This window comes from Hyperolius riggenbachi, chromosome 2 (assembly GCF_040937935.1).
Source record: "Hyperolius riggenbachi isolate aHypRig1 chromosome 2, aHypRig1.pri, whole genome shotgun sequence".
Taxonomy (NCBI): domain Eukaryota; kingdom Metazoa; phylum Chordata; class Amphibia; order Anura; family Hyperoliidae; genus Hyperolius; species Hyperolius riggenbachi.
Window position 1 is genome coordinate 159,758,628 of NC_090647.1, and position 21,265 is coordinate 159,779,892.

The 21,265-nt window shown below is 43.5% G+C and overlaps 1 protein-coding gene across 6 annotated transcripts in view; it reads left to right on the forward strand.

Annotated features, from left to right (window-relative positions):
* NUFIP1 (nuclear FMR1 interacting protein 1) overlaps positions 1-21,265 on the forward strand; it is a 205,037-nt gene that overhangs the window by 29,154 nt on the left and 154,618 nt on the right. For 4 of the 6 annotated variants that reach the window (XR_011026135.1, XR_011026137.1, XR_011026136.1 and 1 more), the window contains exons 8-10: positions 7,021-7,149; positions 19,274-19,506; positions 20,220-20,984. Coding sequence is in view for 2 of the 6 variants with exons in the window: in XM_068267762.1 (XP_068123863.1) it covers positions 7,021-7,149; positions 19,274-19,506; positions 20,220-20,519 (662 nt within the window). In the remaining 4 variants the exon portion in view is untranslated. Of the gene's footprint in view, positions 1-7,020; positions 7,150-19,273; positions 19,507-20,219; positions 21,151-21,265 lie in introns of those variants that run through there. The other 2 variants (XM_068267762.1, XM_068267763.1) reach the window with 1 other exon arrangement.

Below are 21,265 nucleotides of genomic sequence, written 5' to 3' on the forward strand. Positions count from 1 at the left end.
ATGGTGGCCTGGAGGGGGAATAGTACTTAACGCCGCCAGGACTTGTGCAAGAGCAGGGTAAGCTGTTCATCGTCTTCACCCTGTGCCCAATTCTCCTGGCAGGCAGCTTTGGAATATACAATTATTGGATTATAAATCTTTAGGAATACAGAACGATTGGATTACAAAACTCTTGGCATATTGTGGTAACAAAGGAACACTTGAAAAGAAGCAAGTCTAAAAAAAGGAGACCTTTGTATTTTTAAAGTCCAAAAGAACTGGAGAAGAAAATAGCCTTGTATACAGGATTGTTACACTTTTTTTTTTTTTTTTTAAAGAATATGGACATTGTGGACTTTAATATGATCATACAAATATTGTTAACATCTGGACTTTTGAATCCCAAAGAGACCTTTTCAAGTTGGGCTACAGCATTTCAGAAAAGAGCAAGTGGACAGAGTGGAGTTGATAAAGGGAACCCGATGTGAGTGTGACGTGGAGGCTGCCATATTATTTCCTTGTAAACAATGCCAGTTGCCTGGCAGTCCTGTTGATCTTCTAGCATACCTAGTGTCTGATATACAAACAAACAAATTGGGGCTTTAGATGAACGAATAGTAGTCTTTTAATTCTTCATATCTAAACGGTCTTCACAGTTGCGGACACACAGGTAAACACAATTTCCAGAACTCCAAATCACAACCAAAACGACTGCCTGACACGTGTTTCACGATCAAAGATCGCTTCTTCAGAGGCATACAGTATACATGTACATCTGTTAAAAACACACAATGAACAGTTTTCATGTTACATACCGTTCTAGGCGCATATACATCGCAGGATACAGGATCAAGATAAAAAACAAAGATCCAATCTTACCACATGTGAATCCTAGTCTATACCATAGACCGCAATCTGCAACAATTATGAATACTATGAATACCGGTATACAGAAACGCGCCGGCCAGCATCCCAGTGTACAGACACCTATGTGCAGATCTATCCGCATTCAGACACAGAGGACCACACACTGAACCACCGTGTAGACAGAAACTACAAACTAGCTCATTTTATATATCCCAGCACCATGCAGTGGATCATAAAGTAGTGCCTGTAATAGTAACCAGTGTATATATACTAGTATATAGATATGTTAAACCCATGTATATCAACATAGAATATGCATGTGTAACAATGCACACATTGCATACTAGAGAAACCCCATGGTTCATCTGTAAGGTATCATATATACATATAGGTTAGAAAGGAAACATTTCAAAAGGGTTAGAAAGGTAAGAAAAGAAGACCTCCATGTGTTTATACAGAAAGGTATATATCCAAAAATTCCCTAAATATACACTACCCCCTACATAAAAGTGTCCGCAAAAGGAGAGTGCCACAGTATAATATATGATTGAACAGTTAGCCGTGAAGCCACAACAACTTTGTGACACATGCAAGGAAGAGTGCCCGAATATATATCGTGCATATAGATAAATAAATACCTGTAGAAGACCCAAACAAATGGACGGCGTCCACAAGCCACCACCGACTGTGCAAGTACGGAAAGTGTAATAGCAGAGAATGGGCAGGATCTAAAAAAAAACCCCATCAGCAGTGAGGCTAAACAACTACAAAAGAGACTTCTGCAAAGAGGATACTCTAAAAAAAAAGCCTAAAACGAGCCTACAATAGGGCTTTGGGACAAGAGAGAAAAAAACTCCTGTATGGAAAAAGGGTAGAAACAACAAGTATACAAAATGGGAGAGATTTTACTCTGTCCATGATAACAACGTATTGTGGGGAACATCAAATTATTAAGCAGACACTCAATAAGTTCTGGCCTATCTTGAAACAGGACAAAATGCTTGGGAAAGCGGTGCCTAAATATCCACGTATAGTCTTCAAAAGATCTCGTACAATTGGTGCTCAAATTATGAACAGTCATTACACAGGGAAAATGCGTGGGGAACCATGCAAAACTAGGGGTACATACGGATGTGGGGGGTGCCCTTATTGTCAGTATATACTCAGGGGACAAAATGTGGAGATAAAAGCTAGAGGTAAAACCATTAAACTTAGACATTATGCTAACTGCAGTACTCCGGCTGTAATTTATATAGCCATCTGTAGATGTAATGCTTTTTATGTTGGTAAAACAAAGAGAGAATTAAAAGACAGAATATATGAACATATGTATGATACAGGTAAAAAGGGCGAAAAGTCAGCAATAGCCAAACATCTCATAGAAGCCCATGGAGGAAATAGAAGATTCATAAAATTTGCAGTATTAGATAGGATGCACCCCAATCTGAGAGGTGGGGACATAGATAGGAAACTTTACCAAATGGAGGCGAGATGGATTTGGGAGCTGAAGGCAGAAGAAAAACCTGGGCTCAATGATACAATTAGTTATAAGATGTTTTTGTAGGGTCATTTGTATATTTTTTTATGTACAGGACATGTATATCGCAGGGACAGGGCATTTTTTGAATTTTGGGAATCTGGTCTTCGGATCCCGTTTTTTTGCAATTTGCCATCTGCATGTGTATATATTTATATACATGTGGTTTGGTTCTCTTATATTAGGAGATCCTTTCTGTATGTATTCATCTACTACTTTTTTTGTGCTGGTTGGGGAGCTGCGCCGGGTTTACCCCTGGGGATTATACACCCTTTCTTTTTTTCTTGGCCTATGTTATGCTGGGTGTTAGTTCACATATAGGGCGAGGGATATTGCTATTCCCCTACTGACCCCTTTTCCACCTCTGCCCAGCAATATATAGGGGGAGTTTATAGGCTAGGTGTCTACACTAGCCATACTTTGGTATCTGTGGTGGAGGGTTTTATACTTTCATGTTGTCTTAATCTTTTTGACCTGTAGGGGGAGCTTAGCTAGACTTGTGTGCTGGCCACGTAGTCCAGTATCGATCTGATGCATGGGTGCTGTGTTTTGCTATTGCGCATGACTGGTGACATGGTGAGAGTCTGCGCAGTCCTGCATGACGTCTATGCTGGGACGTTTTTGACCCACGTTCCCAGCTGGCCATACGGAAGACAGCGCGGGGTGTTTACACTTCCGTGCGCTCCACATATGGATGCAGCGTGCGTGTCACCGCGGCGTGCTGATGTCTGTACTTCCGCCTTCCCCCTGCACGCTCCACCCAGCACCTTTCCGATTGGCTGATGGGGTTTTTTTTTAGATCCTGCCCATTCTCTGCTATTACACTTTCCGTACTTGCACAGTCGGTGGTGGCTTGTGGACGCCGTCCATTTGTTTGGGTCTTCTACAGGTATTTATTTATCTATATGCACGATATATATTCGGGCACTCTTCCTTGCATGTGTCACAAAGTTGTTGTGGCTTCACTGCTAACTGTTCAATCATATATTATACTGTGGCACTCTCCTTTTGCGGACACTTTTATGTAGGGGGTAGTGTATATTTAGGGAATTTTTGGATATATACCTTTCTGTATAAACACATGGAGGTCTTCTTTTCTTACCTTTCTAACCCTTTTGAAATGTTTCCTTTCTAACCTATATGTATATATGATACCTTACAGATGAACCATGGGGTTTCTCTAGTATGCAATGTGTGCATTGTTACACATGCATATTCTATGTTGATATACATGGGTTTAACATATCTATATACTACTGTGAAGACCGTTTAGATATGAAGAATTAAAATACTACTATTCGTTCATCTAAAGCCCTAATTTGTTTGTTTGTATATTTGGCAATTTATGTAGGGGTGGAACTATACTTGTTGGGTTTTATTTGTAACGTGTGTTGCATACCTAGTGTCTGAGTCAAAACCCTAGAATAAGCATATGCCTAATCCAGTAAAACCTGAGTGAGCTGAGTCAGAGTACCTGATTTGCATATGCTTGTTCAGAGTCCAAGACTACAAGTATTAAAGACACAGGATCAGGAAGACTGCCAGGCAACTGATATTGTTTAAAAGGAAATAAATACGGCAGCCTCCATATCCCTCCTAAGGTGGCCATACACTGGTCGATTTGCCATCATATTCGACCAACAGATAGATCCCTCTCTGATCGAATCTGGAAACAGACAGGTAGATGTGGCACACCATGCCCAAGAGCGGGTGCAGAGCTTGTAAGTGCCAAGGCACCAGTTCACATAGCAAAGGATGTAAGTCCAGTCTGCACTGTCTGAGGAAGGGGACCTGATTGACCCAGAAACAATTGTCACAATTTTGTGCTGATGGAGCAAAAAAAATAAGATTGTTGCATTTTGAACTTGATGTGCGAGCCTGGACTTATATCCTTTGCTCTCTGATCGAATCTGATCAGAGAGGGATCGTATGGCCAGCTTTACTGCAAACAGATTGTGAATCGATTTCAGCCTGAAACCGATCACAATCTGTGGAGCTGCCGCTGTTGTCGCCCCTCCCCCTTAATCCGCTTTGTTTACATTTGTACAACGCTGATAACAGTAGCAGCGTTGTACTAGATCAGCGATCCCCGGCCAATCAGCGGCCGGGGATCGATGTCACATGACAGGCAGGAGCCTGTTAGAGGCTGCACAGGACAGATCCGTTCCTGTGCAGCCTCCGATCTCCGGGGAAGGGAGGGAGGTGAGGGAGAGGGGGAATCCTGTGGTGGAGGGGGCTTTGAGGTGCCCCCCCCCCACACCAGCCACACGCAGGCAGGAGTGATCATACCCCCCCAGCACATCATCCCCCTAGTGGGGAAAAAAGGGGGGCGATCTGGTCGCTCTGCCTGGTGTTTGATCTGTGCTGGGGGCTGTAGAGCCCACCCAGCACAGATCAGCAAAATCAGCGCTGGTCCTTAAGGGGGGGTAAAGGCTGGGTCATCAAGTGGTTAATAAGGAGACCCCCAGAGCTCCCCGTCGGGTCGCCGCACACTTTAGAAGCCCCCACGCAGCTCTGCAAAGGCTCCCCTGTCATTATACATACGCCGCCGATCACCCGACGCCTCTCGCCGCAAAATCCGTCACGTAATTAGGGCCTGTACACACTGAAAAACGCAGGCAAAAACGCAAGCGCATGCGTTTTTAAAGTGCCTGTAGTTTTAAAAACGCATGCGCTTTTGCCTGCGTTTTTTGTGCGTTTGCGTTTTTCTTGTAATTGCTGATTGGCTAAAGAATCCTTTGTTTTTTTTCTAGTTTACATTTCAACAGGAATCAGGACATTGCAGAGTCTTCTGGGATACTGACTTCTGAAAAACGCAGGCAAAAACGCAAGCGCATGCGTTTTTCATGCGCTGCGCTTAAAAAAGTGTAGCAGGCACTGCGTTTGCGTTTTTTTAAAAACGCATCGCACCAGTGTGTACAAGTCATCACGATTTTCATTCTTTTTCAAAAGACCTTGCGTTTTTAAAAACGCAACGCAAGCGCAGCAGTGTGTACAGGCCCTAAGTGTATCTAACACTGTAATGGCCAATAAAATGGCTCAGACAGTGGACCAATGGGGAACCCAGGCTGCAGATTCAAAGATGCTTTACCCGGGCTCCTATGCGGACAGTAATTAGTGTTAGATACACTGTAATTACGTGACAGATTTTGCGGCGATAGGCGCCGTGTGATCGGCGGCGTATGTATAATGACGGGAGCCTTTGCAGAGCTGCGTGGGGGCTTCTAAAGTGTGCGGCGACCCGACGGGGAGCACTGGGGGGTCTCCTTATTAAAGGAGACCCCCAGATGCAGCGGCGACGATGTGCGTTAGCTAGTTTAGACCTGCTTTTTGCAGGTCTAAACTAACGCTCATGTCTGCCGGGAAGCATCGCTTCCCGGAGGCATGAACAGGGTAATTGGATACCGTGTTAAGAACTCGCTGGGCGATTATATCGCCCAAGCGAGTTCTTTTCCGCCTGGGGGGGTCTAAAGTTTAATAAGATTGGGCGATGGGAGATTAGGCGATGCCCCCATCGCCTAAGTTACTCGCCAGTGCTTAGCGCTGGCGGGTTCAGCAATAGAATATGGCCCTTAAAATACAGATGTGTAGTGGTAAGTTTTCACTTGCCTTATTTTCACTAGCGTGATTTTAGTGAATTGTGCCCATTTGGGGCTTCATTTTTCAGGTGGCAGCAGGCAGTTTTGGCTGTCATCATTTTCTCAGAACAGAGCACAGCGCACTGACAAACTTGGGTTATGTATTCCATGTACATTATTTTAATTACACTACCGATCAAACTACTTGTGTACATTGCGTGAATTGTGTTATTTATGGAGTGTGTTTGGTTTAATCAGTATTTATGTAACCTTTTGTAAATGTAAATATTCCTCTCAAGTCTTCTGGGCAGCTTAACCAATTTTGGCCCGACGCAGTTTAAATCTACGTCGGGCGGGTGGCGCTGCGGTTCTGACCGGACGCACCATTCACCGCGTGTTCCCGCTGCTCTCGCCGCTTTCTATCCGCCGCAATGTGCTGCCCTGCCGCCTCTGATGGCAGAGCACTGTGAGCCGGGCAGGAGCCGTTTTCATTGGCTCCTGGCCCTGTCATTACTATAAGCCAATCCCATTGGCTTACATTAGTGACAGGGTCAGGAGCCAATGAAAGCGGCTCCTGACCGGCGCACAGTGCTCTGCCATCATAGAGATGGTAGAGAGAGTAGCCTGCGGCGGGAGTGACGCATTATTGCGGCGATTCTTCGGTATGCGCGTTTTAGTGTACCAGCAGCTTCTGGTCCTTAAGGGGGCAGAGGATGCTGGTACCGAAGTGGTTAATTACTAGTACAGTACTGTTATCCTGTACCTCACAGAAGTTCTGTTAGTCCAGCTCACTAGCCCATATGTTTTAATGGTCTGTCCCTCTTCTGGAGCTTATTCTAACCAGTGTAGCAGTCACTCCTTCTTTTCCCTTTACCTGTTTATCTGTGTCCGTCTGTTGTTAACCAGTTCTTCTGCAACCTGTGATGTGCCAATAAGACACACATTTTATACTAATATTGATGAAATTTTTGAGTTTTTTTTTTGTTTTGTTTTTTAACTATTCTCATTAAGCTGAACATTTGTATTTCTAATTGAATATCCTGTTGTCTCCTTCCTCAGAATCTGATAGTGGTGAAGAGCAGCAAAGCAATAGTGGCTTGACTGTCATTCCCAAGCAGATGACATCTGGCCTTAGTAGTCTTATCGCCAGCTATGGGAGTGCATCGGACAGTGACTGCGAACCAGAGGGTAAGGTTTTATTGACTGGTCACTTATCATGGCAAGAAATTTAGTAAAACAGAAATCACCCTTGTCTAGGAAAAAGAAGCATTCAGCAAGCAAAATTTTGTTTTGCTACCTGAGGGTTGCAATAAACATATGAGGACAGACAGACATGCAAATATGATTGGAACATGTGAAATTATTTTACATTGTTTAATCTGTAAATGTGTTTGAGATCCTGAAAATTCAGCTGTATTCTGTGGAACAGAAAGGCGTATCATAGGTGCCAGTAGCAATGAAAAATGTTGGTGACCAAGAGATGGATGGTTGAAAGCCTGAATTGTTTATATACACAGACCCCGCCCCTTTTCTTTGTGGACCAGCTTTTCTTTTCCATCTTTAGGCCTCTTTCAGACTAAACTGCATGCTTTTCAGGCAGTTCAACATCCCATCTGCCAGCCATAAGCGCCATTTAGGTGCAATTAAAAGTAAACCAAATTGCAGAGTTTGTAACGCCACGTGTCATTGCTTGACTTGTGGTGGCTTTACACGGCAGCAGAGAGCCAGGTTGTGGCTGCACTCATATGTGACTCCATGGGGGCTGCTGCCTTTCCAATACTGGTACCAAGCGCTAACAAGTGCCCGGCCGGGGCAGAAGAGCAGATGACTGGGTGAATTCACCACCTTCAGCTGCCTGTATGAAAGAGCCCCTTTACCAGTACGTCTGCTCAGACAGTACTCCTTAGTGAGACTTGTCTCCCTCCATCTTACGGACAGGAAGCTGCAAAAGATTCAATTTGCAAACAGGCGGCCACCTCTATAAAATAGCAGCATTAGGCAAATACCTTCAGTTTAGTTTCCTGTCCCCGGACGTAAATGTTAGGAGAGGTCTCCATGCAGCTATCTGGTCAGGCAGCTGGGGCTTCGTTGACAGGACTCCTGGGCAGACCGTTTAGGGGCAGGGGGCCGGCATTCTACCCGAATCTGAGTCTTCTTCATCTTTCAGCATAGAACCTGAATGAAGGCTGTTGAAGGCGAGGGGTTTTCTGTATTCTTTTGTTTTGTTTTTGAATGATGGGTAGACAGTCTTGTCTGGATTGTCCATTTCGAACAATATTTTACTGTGGACCTCTAGCTACTTTCACTTGATTTCCACCCCTTTTTTCCTCAAAGGCATGGGGTTGTTGCCCAGTAGACACAGATTACAGGTTTGTGCCATGATCATGGCACAAACCTGGTCTATTGGTACTTTAACAGCCGTTGATTTAATTTGATGGATTACCGGCTACTCTTGTAAAACCTGTTAATGAACTATAGCTATCAATACAAGGCCTGTTCCTCTGCTTACTAGCTCTAGAAATGCAACAATAGTAAGTACACAGTAAAACATTACCTGAAAGTATCAATAACTATTCATTTTGTTTTTTTTTTTATTCTTTATTTATACAAAGACATATATTTTCCAAACTCTTGCAAAAAATCCAATATACAATCTTTACCAAGTGTGTTCCAAAAGAAATCTCTTTTCCTCCCCAACATAGCTTATCCCAAGCTTGACCCATTTCCTCTGTTCCCGGAGCTAATCTTCTTCTTATCTCACCTCCCCCCTTCCTTCCATTACTAATCCCCTCTCCTTCCTATCCATCCTTTTATATATGGGCCAACGCTTAGGTCACGTCCTCAAGTTAAATATCTTCTCCTAAAGAGAAGGAAAAGTTAGAGTGACAAAGAAGGCCTCCTACCATAAAGAAAAATAAAACAAAATAACACCACCACCAATAAAGATGCGGTCCCACTTGTCTGTTCCTCCAATCTCCCCCCAGTTTCCCCCCTAACTCTCCCTGTCCACAGGGCAAACTACCTTTCTTGTCACTAATCTCATGCTACCCTATTACGATATTCATCAGTTTCTGTAAATTCCAACCATTTGTCCCATCCCCAATTTTCTTTTCCTTTAATTATGCTCGAAAGTTCTTCCATCCTATATACTTGGTCTACCTCCACAAACCATTCCTTTATAGTTGGGGCTTGTTGGCTTTTCCAGTTCCTTGCGATTAAGATCCGGGCCGCGTTAATTAAATGCATCCCCAGTGACCCCTTATACTCTCTAATCCCTTTCTCCACTAAATGTAATAAATATACCTCGGGTCCTGCCGAGGTTGGTATCCCCGCCAACTCCCAGATCCATTTTTTTTACACTCTCCCAGTATCTCGTGAGGCCCTCGCATGTCCACCAGATATGCATAAAATCCCCTCTTTCCTTGCCACACCTCCAACATGTTGGACTTACCCCACTCATCTTATTTAACCTATCTGGTGTATAATACCACCTCATCACTATTTTATAACCCGATTCCTGTATCCGGGTGGACATCGAGGCCCCATATGTCATTTTAACTATTCTTTTCCATTGGGAAGTCGTCCATTCCCTCCCCATATCCCTCTCCCATTTCACTTTATATTTTGAGGTATGATCTTCCTCTTCTTCTAGTATTTTATATATCTTTGCTAGGGTCCCCTTAGTTCTTTCTTCTGATATACATAACTTCTCAAATGGAGTCAACTCCCTTGATAGGGTCTCTCTCGAGCCCAGTGTAAGTAAAAAATGTCTGAACTGGATCATACTCCATGTATCTATCCTACTCACCTGCAGTTGTTCCGCAATTTCCTTTTCATCCAACCACTTATTATTTGAAATCAGGGTACGGATTTGTGGCCTCCTTCCCGTCCTCCACTCTCTGTAGCTCCCTTTTTGGCATCCTGGTGGAAATCTAATATTCTCCAGTAACGGCATTAAAGGAGAGGGACCCCTGGACATATCTTTCTTATTATTTATTTTCTTAAATTTTCTCAGAGTATGTTCCACCAATGATCCCGAGATTCTATATGTATCTGGAATATATGTAAGCCATGGTGCTTCTCTCAAATCCCCCTCAAATAATTCACTCTCCAACGAGACCCATTGTTTTGATGATTCATTTATATTCCAGTCCACCACCCTCGTACATACCGCTGCCTGATAGTACCTCATGGGGTCAGGCACTGCCAGTCCCCCTTTGTCTTTTGATTGCGCCAAAAATGCAAATTTTAACCTTGCCCTTCTATTTTGCCACACAAACTTTGTAAACACCCTCTTTAATTCATCAAAATAACTTCTGGGTAGGGGAACAGGGAGGGCCTGAAAGACATACAGCAACCTCGGCATGATATTCATTTTAAGTACGTTGATCCTTCCGAACCATGAAAGTCTGAGTTTTGCCCAACCTTCTAGGTCCTTCTTTATTATATTAAGGAGTGGGTAATAGTTTAACCCTATAATTCCCTGTATATTTCTAGCCAACTTTATACCCAGATAGCTTAATGAGTCTTTCGTCCACCTAAATGGGAAATTTGCTTTTAATAATTCAACCTCCTCCTCCCTCATCCCCATACTCATCGCCTCACATTTATCCCAATTAATCTTAAAATTTGAAATCTTCCCATATTCCTTAAATGCCCTCATCAGGTTGGGCATTGCTATATTTGGATTTGTCACATAGAATAAAAGGTCATCCGCATATGCCGCGATCTTATGTTCCGTTGGTCCTATTTTTACTCCAGTAATATCTATATTTCCTCTAATTGTTCTCAAAAAGGGCTCCAAGGTTAGGGCAAACACCAGGGGTGAAAGCGGGCAGCCCTGCCGGGTTCCGTTTGTTATTTCCAGGGGGCTAGACAGCATTCCATTAACTTTAACTCTAGCTGTCAAGTCTCTATACATGGATGTGATCCAGGCTCTCATATTTTCTCCCAACCCTATATGTTCCAGGACCACTTTAATGTATCCCCACCTGACCCTGTCGAACGCTTTTTCCGCGTCCGTGGATAGCAGGACGACAGGGCCAGGTGAGGACCCCACCCACTGAATCACATCCACCGACCTAAGGGTATTGTCCCTTGCCTCCCTTCCCTGTATAAACCCCACTTGGTCATAATGCACCAACTCTTTTATTAGTGGGGCCAGCCTATTCGCTAAAATTTTTGCTAGGACTTTTAAATCAATATTTAATAAGGATATGGGCCTATATCCCGCACAGGATGCCAGATCCTTCCCTTCTTTCGGTATTACAGTTATGTGTGAAACCAGTGAGTCCCGTCCCAATTTCCCCTCATGATTGTCCTTTGCCTTAATGGCATTTAACGGCCTCACCCAGTAAGGTTTCAGGGTCTCTCCAAATTTTTTATAATAATCAAGGGTGTACCCGTCAGGGCCTGGTGCCCTTCCCCCCGGCATTTGCCCCAATGCCCTGTCCAGTTCTGCAACCGAAATTTCTCTTTCTATACTTTCTGCATCCATAGGATGCAATTTTCCCATGCCTGAGGCCGTCACATAGTCCTGCACGCCCTCCCCATTCCCCAGTTCACCCTCCTCAATCCCATATAATTTGGCATAGTATTTACGAAACATCTCACACAATGACTCATTCCTGTAATGCTTCTGGCTCCTGTTATCACAAAGGAAGGGAACATAATTCGCGGTCTGTTGTTGCTTTAATTGTCTGGCCAATATTTTACTCCCCTTATTTCCGAATTCATAGAAATTTCTTTTACATCTAGTTGCTGCAAATTTCGCTTTAGTAAATAAAAAGTTCTTAAGTTTTTCCCTTTCTCTTGTAAGGTCCGACCATGTATTTTCAGCTAACGTGCTTTTATGTTGTGCCTCCAGTCTTGCTATCTCTGCCAGGCATCCCGCTATTTCCCCCTCTCTTGCCTTCTTTATTCTACTCCCTTCCCTTATTAGGATTCCCCTCATTACCACCTTATGGGCCTCCCATACCACTATTGGCGATGTCTCACCTTTAGCGTTCTCCTCAAAATACTGTTTTAATTCTTCTCCTAGCGTCCGAACAATTTCCTCTTTTCTCAACAGAGATTCATTTAATTTCCAGTTCCATGGGCCCCTCTCCCTCAGTCTAAATCCCACCCTAAGAGTAACCGGGGAATGGTCTGATAACACAGAGGATTCAATTTTCGTCTCTATTTCTTCTGATAGGAGACTGTGTGAGATAAAAAAATAATCTAACCTAGAGTATGACTTATGTGGTGACGAATAATACGTATAGTCCTTTAATGTGGGATGCTGAATTCGCCAGATATCCACTAATTGGCGTTTGTTAAAATCCCTCCTAACCCTTTGATGGGCTCTCCTAGTAAGGGATGATTTCCCCGTGGAGGTATCTATTTGGGGGTCCATTACGAGATTAAAATCTCCCGCCACTACTATTACCCCCTCCGCAAACTCCTCTAACCTACCCAATAACTATTCATTTTGAACATCATGGCCCATATGCAATTCATTTTTTCTCCTAACTTTTCACTTAGGTGATATTATTACACCTCGTCACAAAATGCATTTTAAATCCCCAGCAAGCAAGAGAACACTCAAAATAATTTTGATAGTACTTTTTCCCCAACATTTGGGTATTTTTTCAGTTGTAAAATGATGAAAAGTTATTTTAAAGAGAATATGAAAATTATTTCCTAGGAGGAAAAGTGAATTGCATATGGGCCCATATCTTAATATTTTAATTGCCCCCTTAATGCAGGGTTGAATTTTTTGTATTCAGTAGCAGGACCCAGGTATTTTATATGTTTCTGTAGCATGGACACACAGTGCTTTTAACGAGAGCATTGAGGGTCCCGCCACACACCGTTCCTTAGAACAATTCACAATCTATCACCATATATGGCCAGGTTGAAGAAATATGGCTAACGTACCAATATTCTTTTGCTTTTTAGAAAGAAACCCAAACCCATACAAATTAATAGTCTAGCCAGGAATTGAACCAGAGACCAAACGGCTACAAGGCCAGAATGCTAACCCTGCAGCCGCAATGCGGCAATTTGCCAAGGTTTCATGCTTTCTGTAGATGGGTGGGGGATTTAGTTAGAGCGATTTCTCTTCTGCTTTCATTCTAAAATGTTACAAATGGAAGCAGGACATTCTCTTTTAAAACCCTCCTTCAGCCTTAAATTACAAAAAAAAGTAAATTTCTATTAAATAGCATTGCAAAAAGTTTCATGTATTACATTGTTGTACATTTTGCAGCAAATATATAAAAAAATCCCTTCCTGGCAACATCCATTAGGTCATTATTGCTTGCAGTGTGGTCGTTCTCTCCTCAGCACAAAGCAGACCACTTGATAAAAGTTGTGCTATGCCAACCAAAGTGACAGGGAATTACTGTATAAGAAAAGATAGCGTTTTCTAGACTAACTCTATTCAACAGCAAGCCAGTCTCAATTTCAACTTAGATTATGGTGATCAGGAGACCGAATACAGGAAACTGACACTGGAAATGTGTTGAACAAGGCCGGTATTCGTACATGAAAAATGAATCGTGCAACACGGGAGTCAAGATCTGACTCGAGGTTCCTAAAAATGTACTCGAGTGCTGTCTTAGTTCACACCCCCTTGTTGTCACAGGTCTACTGAAAGACTACTACATCCTTTATTTCCAATACTTATAGGTTTTAAAATATATGTTGGTGCATAGATTGCAGACCAAAGTGGGTGACTTTGCTTATCCCCCCCCCCCCCCCCCCACAGTTCACTGTCAGATTGTGCAAACAGCTAACTGGTCTAAGCACACAAGCTGTGGGGTGTGGCTAGCCCTGAAGTCTTTGGTTGCACAGCACTATTATTTCTTTAATAAAATCAAGACAGTATTGTGTGGGGTGTGCAATTGGACTACCCTGCAGCGGCTTATGCAAGTGCAATAGATATGCAATAGAGCTGTCCAGAATGCTCAAATATGGCAGCTCTTTGCATCTAAAGAGTCGCTGCAGGTCTCCCTCACACATTTACTGAAAACAAGCGAGGGGAATAGTACAAGGATTATATAGTGCAATACATATATACAGTGCTAACAGTGGTCGACATGTTTCATCTTAAACAGATTTTGTCAAGAGCAAGATAAAGTGCAAAAATAATAGAGAACCCCAAACTACCACCAAAGTATCCCCCAGCATCAAACGGCTCAAGTCAGAGCCAGGGCAGCCATCGGGGGGGGGGGGGGGGGCAACTGACACTGCAGAGAGGGGCCCAGGGCTTCTGGGGGCCCTGAGCCCCCCAAAGCGCTGGAAGGGCCGCATGTGCTGAGAGAAGAGTGACGTCAGCGCTTGAACATGAGGAGCAGATGAGTGAACCTGCTACAGCGGACCTTCTATACTGGGGCACCACCTATATCTGGCTACAGGCTACCTATACTGCGCCACTACCTATACTGGGGCACCACCTATACTTGGCTACTTATACTGGAGCGCCTATAGCTTGCTACCTATACTGGGGACACCTGTACCTGGTTAACCTATACTGGTGCACCTCCCATACCAGGCTACCTATACTGGGAGCAACTATACCAGGCTACCTATACTGTGGCACCACCTATAGTTGAATATCTATACTAGGGCACCTATACCTTGCTGGCCTATACTGAGGCACCAGCTATTCCAGGCTACCTATACTGGGGGTATCTACACCAGGCTACCTATACTGGTGCACCACCTATAGCTGGGTACCTATACTGGGGCCACCTATACCTGGCTAGGGCAGGGGGATGAGCTGAGACAGAAGGGGACAAAAGTTAACACGGGGATAAAAGAGGCACAGAGGCGGACAAAAGAGGCACAGGGAGAAGAAATGAGACAGGAACATGAGGTCACGCAGAGGGACACAAAAGAGGCACAAACTGAGGTAAGGCAGAGGGGGACAAAAGAGGCACAGGAAGAAAAGTGGGACAAAAGAGAATGGATAAAGGATAAGAACGGACCTACAAGTGCCTATCATTTGTTAACCGGGGGACTACCTGTATTTTGCTAGTATTTGGCTCCACCCACAACATGCCATGATCACGCCCACTTTTTGCCGCATCACACTGTGCATGCCGCTTTCTTCAGTGTCAGCCATGCACATTTTTTGCTGCAGCGCACTTTGTGCACGGACATGGGGGTGGGGTGGCTAGTGGGCGGTCCCAGCAACCAGTGGGTGGGCCCAGGAAGGGGGGCCTATGCCTGATAATCTGTGAGGGGCCCCAAAATTGCTGGTGGCGGCCCTGGTCAGAGCTGAAGTGTCCATCTATACAATGGGTTTAAATATGTTGTGGAGGCTGGGACTGACCTACCCCTTCCAGGCGACGCTCTCACACATCTCCGCCCATTCCCATTAGCTCATGCAGAGATATTAACTGTGAGTGTGCTGGCTGGCTTTTAGTCCAAACCTGCGCCCGGTATAATTCAAATGGCACTGGCTACACAACGCTGTGTGCGATTTAGATGCCAGTAGTCTCACCTGTTAGCGGCCATCACGTACCGCTGCTGAACTTCCGATTCTGTGTGACGTCAATCACGTAGTCGGGTTCAATGCGTATATACGTATGCGGCCCGCTATGGTGGTTACCATCAGGGCTGTGGAGTCGGTACAAAAATCCACCGACTCCGACTCCTCAGTTTAGGATTCCACCGACCCCCTCTAATTTGCATATTACAATCTTGTTGATTGAAAGTATGTAACATGAAATTCGTCTCTTAACTGCCAACGCTTAGGAATTTTAAAAGACAACTGAAGTGAGAAGGATATGGAGACTGCCATATTTATTCCCTTTAGTCATAAACTAAAACTAGTCCTTGGTAAGAGTACTTGTAAAAGGTACAGACTGGAACAAAGAACATCTATCAGGCCCTAGGCAATGTAACTGTGGGTACATGTAAGAGTGATGTGCAGGTACTCGGCAGGAGAATGAGGAGATTCTTCCTCTATTACACATTCTTCATGTACAATCTGAACCATGTTTATGGGTGATAGACAGCACCTCTGTGTTCAATGTGCACAACATTCTCAGTGGATTCCCTGCAGCTCTGTGGAGAGTGCATATGTAGAGTATAGTACTACTGTGTAACAAAGTAAACCTGAGACAGATGAAATTAAAGCTTTATACATACCTGGGGCTTCCTCCAGCCCCCTTCAGGCTAATCAGTCCCTCGCTGTCCTCCTCCGCCACCTGGATCTTCTGCTATGAGTCCAGGTACTTGAGCCAGTCTTGCTTAGTTTGCATGCACACACTCCGCCTCTGGGAGCGTACTACACCTGCGCAGCACTATTGCGCAGGTGCAGAATGCTCCTGGCTGTAGGAGCGGCACGTGGCCAGACAGCGCTGACTGGCTGAATTACCGGGACTCATAGCAGAAGATCCAGGTGACGGAGGGGGACAGCGAGGGACTGATTAGCCTGAAGGGGGCTGGAAGAAGCCCCAGGTATGTATAAAACTTTTCTTTTCATCCTTCTCAGGTACCATTTAATTCGTAGTCACCAAACCAAATTTTAACAACCTATCAAATTATTTGATTTCATGAGCAAAGAGTACATTTTCATAAATCAGCATCACCGCAGAATTCTTTCCATCTCATTGACCATCTCTATTAGTGACATGGCTACACATCAGGCTTTATACTTACAGTATATATGTTATTTAGTATATATGAGATTCCTGTGTACACATCCTATATACAGTCACAATCCGATGTGTATATCTGACTTTAAAAATACAGGGACTGCTTTATTGAAACAGCACAAGTAACTAATTTTGATTGGTTTATTTCATTTTTGTGGACTAAGCACAGCTATTACTGTATGTATAAATTATTTATGATGACTATTATCTAAGAAATAGAACATTTTATCATATTTTCTATTTTAATTACAGTTTAAATTCATTAGGAGTTAGAGTCTGAGTCGTTGCATTTTTTCCGACTCCAGGCACCCAAAATTGCCCCGACTACATGACTCCGACTCCACAGCCCTGGTTACCATGGTAATGAGAAGCTTTTGCCCGTGATCAGGCTAATGCTACTAATTGGATGTGGCGGATTGTGTACAAATGTGCGCCTCGTTTAGATCGCTAGGACTACACATGCCCTGTGGGTGCATTACAGATGGAGTGTAGTAATATTACTCTGGCCCTAAATATGCATATGGATGCATGTTGTGCGACCACATCGTTGCATGTACTTGTATTTGTATAGCTATGGGACAATCTCCATGCGATGTGAATGCACAATATAAACAGCAATGCGCAATACTCATGCATATTCCTACCATTGTGGATGCGACCATATCGTCGCATATACCCACATCGCTTAGGTAAAGCGCTCACAGACCCATAATCAGAAGGTACCCTTGTTAGTGCCAGTATATCTCTCTATTGGGTGCAAATTTGGGTCCACAGTAGGCTAGCATCATAGCGTGGATAGGCATACATATGTTTCTGTGCATAGATAAGGGGAGGGGAAGGGAATAGAAGAGTCCAGTAGACAGACCACAACACTGTGATAGACTAGGAGCAAAGTCCTGGGGATACAGATTCAGCAATACACGTACAATGCAAATGTTACGTTAAATCAATTGGTTCATGTTACATGGGGAGAAAAGTATGTACAGGAGTACAAGATGCAAGTAAATGCTGTATGGGGGCTACAGGAAGCTAGCCAAAGCAAAGTCCTCATTCAAACCTTTTGGGGCCAACATATCCATACAGAAAATCCACTCTGGTTCTAATTGTAGTAATTTCTTATCTAAATTGCCCCACGTATGCCTAGTTTCCACTGTTGGACTCCCCAGAAAGATATTTGTCTGGGGTCCGACAGGTGTCCCTCATATGCCATGCTAAGCTTGTGTCCCTCTTTTTAGTTATATCACCCACATGCTCTAGGACTCTTTCTTTAAGGGCGCGAGTGGTTTTGCCAATATATATTGTATTGCATGTGCACCTTGCAGCATATACCACACCTTTTGTGTTGCAATTTATGAACGATTGTCTGGTAAATGTACGTCCATTCGCTGGAGAGATTGGAGAGATGAACGTTTTGACTGTCTGCATATTGGGACAGGCCTTGCAGTGGGCGCACTTAAGACCCATTTGGCTTTGGGGGGAGCCAAGTGGGTCTCACCTCCAGCCTTTGCATTGAACATACTGTGTACCAATATATCTTTTAGGTTCCGTGTACGTCTGTAGGTGACTGATGGTCTAGCGCAGGGGTCCCCAACTGTTTTTGGCCCGGGGACCGCTATCCAACCCAATTTTTTTTTCTGGGGACCGGGGGGGGCTAGGTTGGTGTCCAGGTTGAGCAGTGTCGGGCGCAGTGGGCGAAGGGGGGGGCTGGTTTAGGTTGAGGTTAGGGGGGTGCGGCGGCATAGCAAGCATACTTGCACCAGTATAGGGAGTTTAGTTACCCCAGTATGGGTAGTATAGTGCCCCCGTATAGCTAGTATAGTGCCCCCGTATAGCTAGTATAGTGCCCCAGTATACCTAGTATAGTGCCCCAGTATACCTAGTATAGTGCCCCAGTATACCTAGTGTAATGCCCCAGTATACCTAGTGTAATGCCCCAGTATACCTAGTGTAGTGCCCCAGTATGGGTAGTGTAGTGCCCCAGTATGGGTAGTGTAGTGCCCCAGTATGGGTAGTGTAGTGCCCCAGTATGGGTAGTGTAGTGCCCCAGCATACGCTCCCCCCCCCCCTCTGTTAGCTTAGCTGGCGGCCGCCTCCTCTCTGCCTCCATGCGTATTATTGTGCTTCACAGCAGCCCGCCCCGCAAAAAGCAGGAGAGCGGTTCCCCTGGTAACGGCGATGCACATCGCCTCTACAGGAAGCCGCTCTCCTGCTTTCATGGAAGCAGACATATTGTTGACATCCTGTGTTTACCAATTCGCTGCTCTGCTGTGGCAGAGAGGAGATCAAATTACAACTTGTGATTAGTCATAGATGAGGGGGGGAATTAAACTCTCTCTAAATGCATACTATGTTTTCCTTCTGTCCTGTGCAAGAGTTCAGGTCCACTTTAAGATTTCCTTTAAGCAGTACATCATAGTAAATGCATATGCAAGGCCAGAACAGGACATGAGAGGTGCAAGATACTTTTTAGTGTGTAATTGTTCTTATTCCATCTTAAAGTTTTTTTTCAATATCCACCTTACTAAGTTGTTTTAACTTTTTTTTGCATTGTATAAATTCACAGTACTGTATAATTTGATGTTTTGCATTTTATATGAATAACTTTTAATATTGTTATTTAAGGTATGTTATTTTAATGAAGTCTTCTCTCTGTTTCTTCTCAGAGCTTCCTTTTAAGACAGTGTCTAAAGCTATAGAGGAAAACCGGCAGATCCTTGCAAGAAACCCTAATATTATTTCTCCCCAAGCAATAAACGTAAAGACCGAGCCAATCCCGGGGGCCTCACATGTGGACTCACAAAGCAAGACAGTACAGAAGACAGGGCCTCAGAGAAACCATCCCACTAATAGATACAGCAACATGCGGACCAGGAAGCGACCTACTCTTCTTGAAATGGTAACTAAAACTTTTCTACTGCATATGGCTGAATGTGTCCTGTATAAATCCTCCAACAGTAATGAACAATAACGATAAGTTGTTATGTTATACTACTTTAAGCCCTTGTATGATGCTGTTTACAGAAGCTTCTGAAGTCTGTTCTGCTTTTAGACCTTGTTTATATCAGAATATGCAAATAAGGATATGTATTTTTTTTTTTTTTTTTAAGTAGACCTAAGCTCTGTTTAACGCTAAACTCCAAGCAAGCTCAGTGTTTCTGATTGTACAGATCTCCTTGCCCTTGATGTACAAACCTCTCTTAACTTTCTCTTTGCCACTCACAGTTTAAACCCTTGCCCCTATTGATATGCAAGTCACATGTAACATGTCAGAGGTTATAACTGCTGTTTCTGCTGAGACCACACTCCTACAAGAGACTGACGTTATGTAAAGCATTTGGTTTTTCTGAATATATAGAAACTTTTTCATTAGCAGGCATTGAATTGTTTAAATCTGACAGCTATATTCAACTGACCAAACACAGGGAAAAGTGTTTGCTTTCTAGAATATAGTTATGGAGAGCTTGCCATATCCTTCCTCGGTTTATAATCACATTCCTTGTGCAGCAAAGTTAATATTTTCTTCTGTTCTTATTTACGAGTGCTTGTACTACTTCAGTGTCATTATTATTTTGATGTATAATTAACTACCTTATTTATTTTTCTTTGTAGCTTCTGGCACATGACATACGACATGAGAGGAATGTGATTTTACAGTGTGTGAGATATATCTGCCAAAATAACTTCTTTGACTGCTCATTGGACAACAGGCAACTTAAAGAAAGTGACAATTCTTGTGGCAAGACTGAAGAAATGCACACGACACAGGTTAAGGCTGCACTGAGCAACGGACAGCACAAAGCCGTAGCTAAAGTGAAGCCTTGTCCACGCCCATTCTTGAGGCCACTGGAGCCTCTCAATGATGAGATCTGGGAGACTGATGCTAGCTGTGTTGAGACATTTGCTGTTTAATTTATGGACTATATTTACTAAATTTACTTGGTATTTTTTTTTTTAGTGTTACACTCAGGAATGTAGGTCCAGGAAGACCTTAGTCAGCTATCCCTCACAATGAAAGCTCTTGTGAGGAGAAAAGGTGATGCTTTCCCAACAAGGATTCCGCAGTACCTGCTGTTCCTTTGCTTTTTTTTTTTTTTGTTGGATCTTTTATCATCCAATGCTGTGCTCACTGCAGTGAAGATCCTTTGCTGCCTTGTTCAAGATGTTCATTGGTCCAGCCGTTTTCAGTACTCACCAATATGATTAGTTATGGAGGTAGCATGAATTAGCAGGACTTAAACCCACTTACCAGTAATGGAGACAAATGGCACAGACTTGACTGAAGGATATTGACCCGGGAAGCAAAGAAAAAGGAATGAGGTCCAGAAGAGGGATTTTCTGGGGAGAGGAGTACCACGTTTCCTCCCCATGGATTAGGTATGATTTTAGCTTTGCAAGTTTACATCCAGTACCTTACACTGCCAAAATTCCAGCTGGTCTATATGAAGATTGCTTATTAAAGAGACACTGAAGCGAAAAAAATTATGATATAATGAATTGGTTGTGTAGTGCGGATAATTACTAGAACATTTTTATTTTCAGTTCTACAGCTTTTTTTTTTTTTTTTTTTTTTTTAATAACAACATTGCATCATTCTTTAATATTTGCAGTTTACACACTACTCCGCATTCTAAATGTTTTTTTTTTTTTTTTTTTTA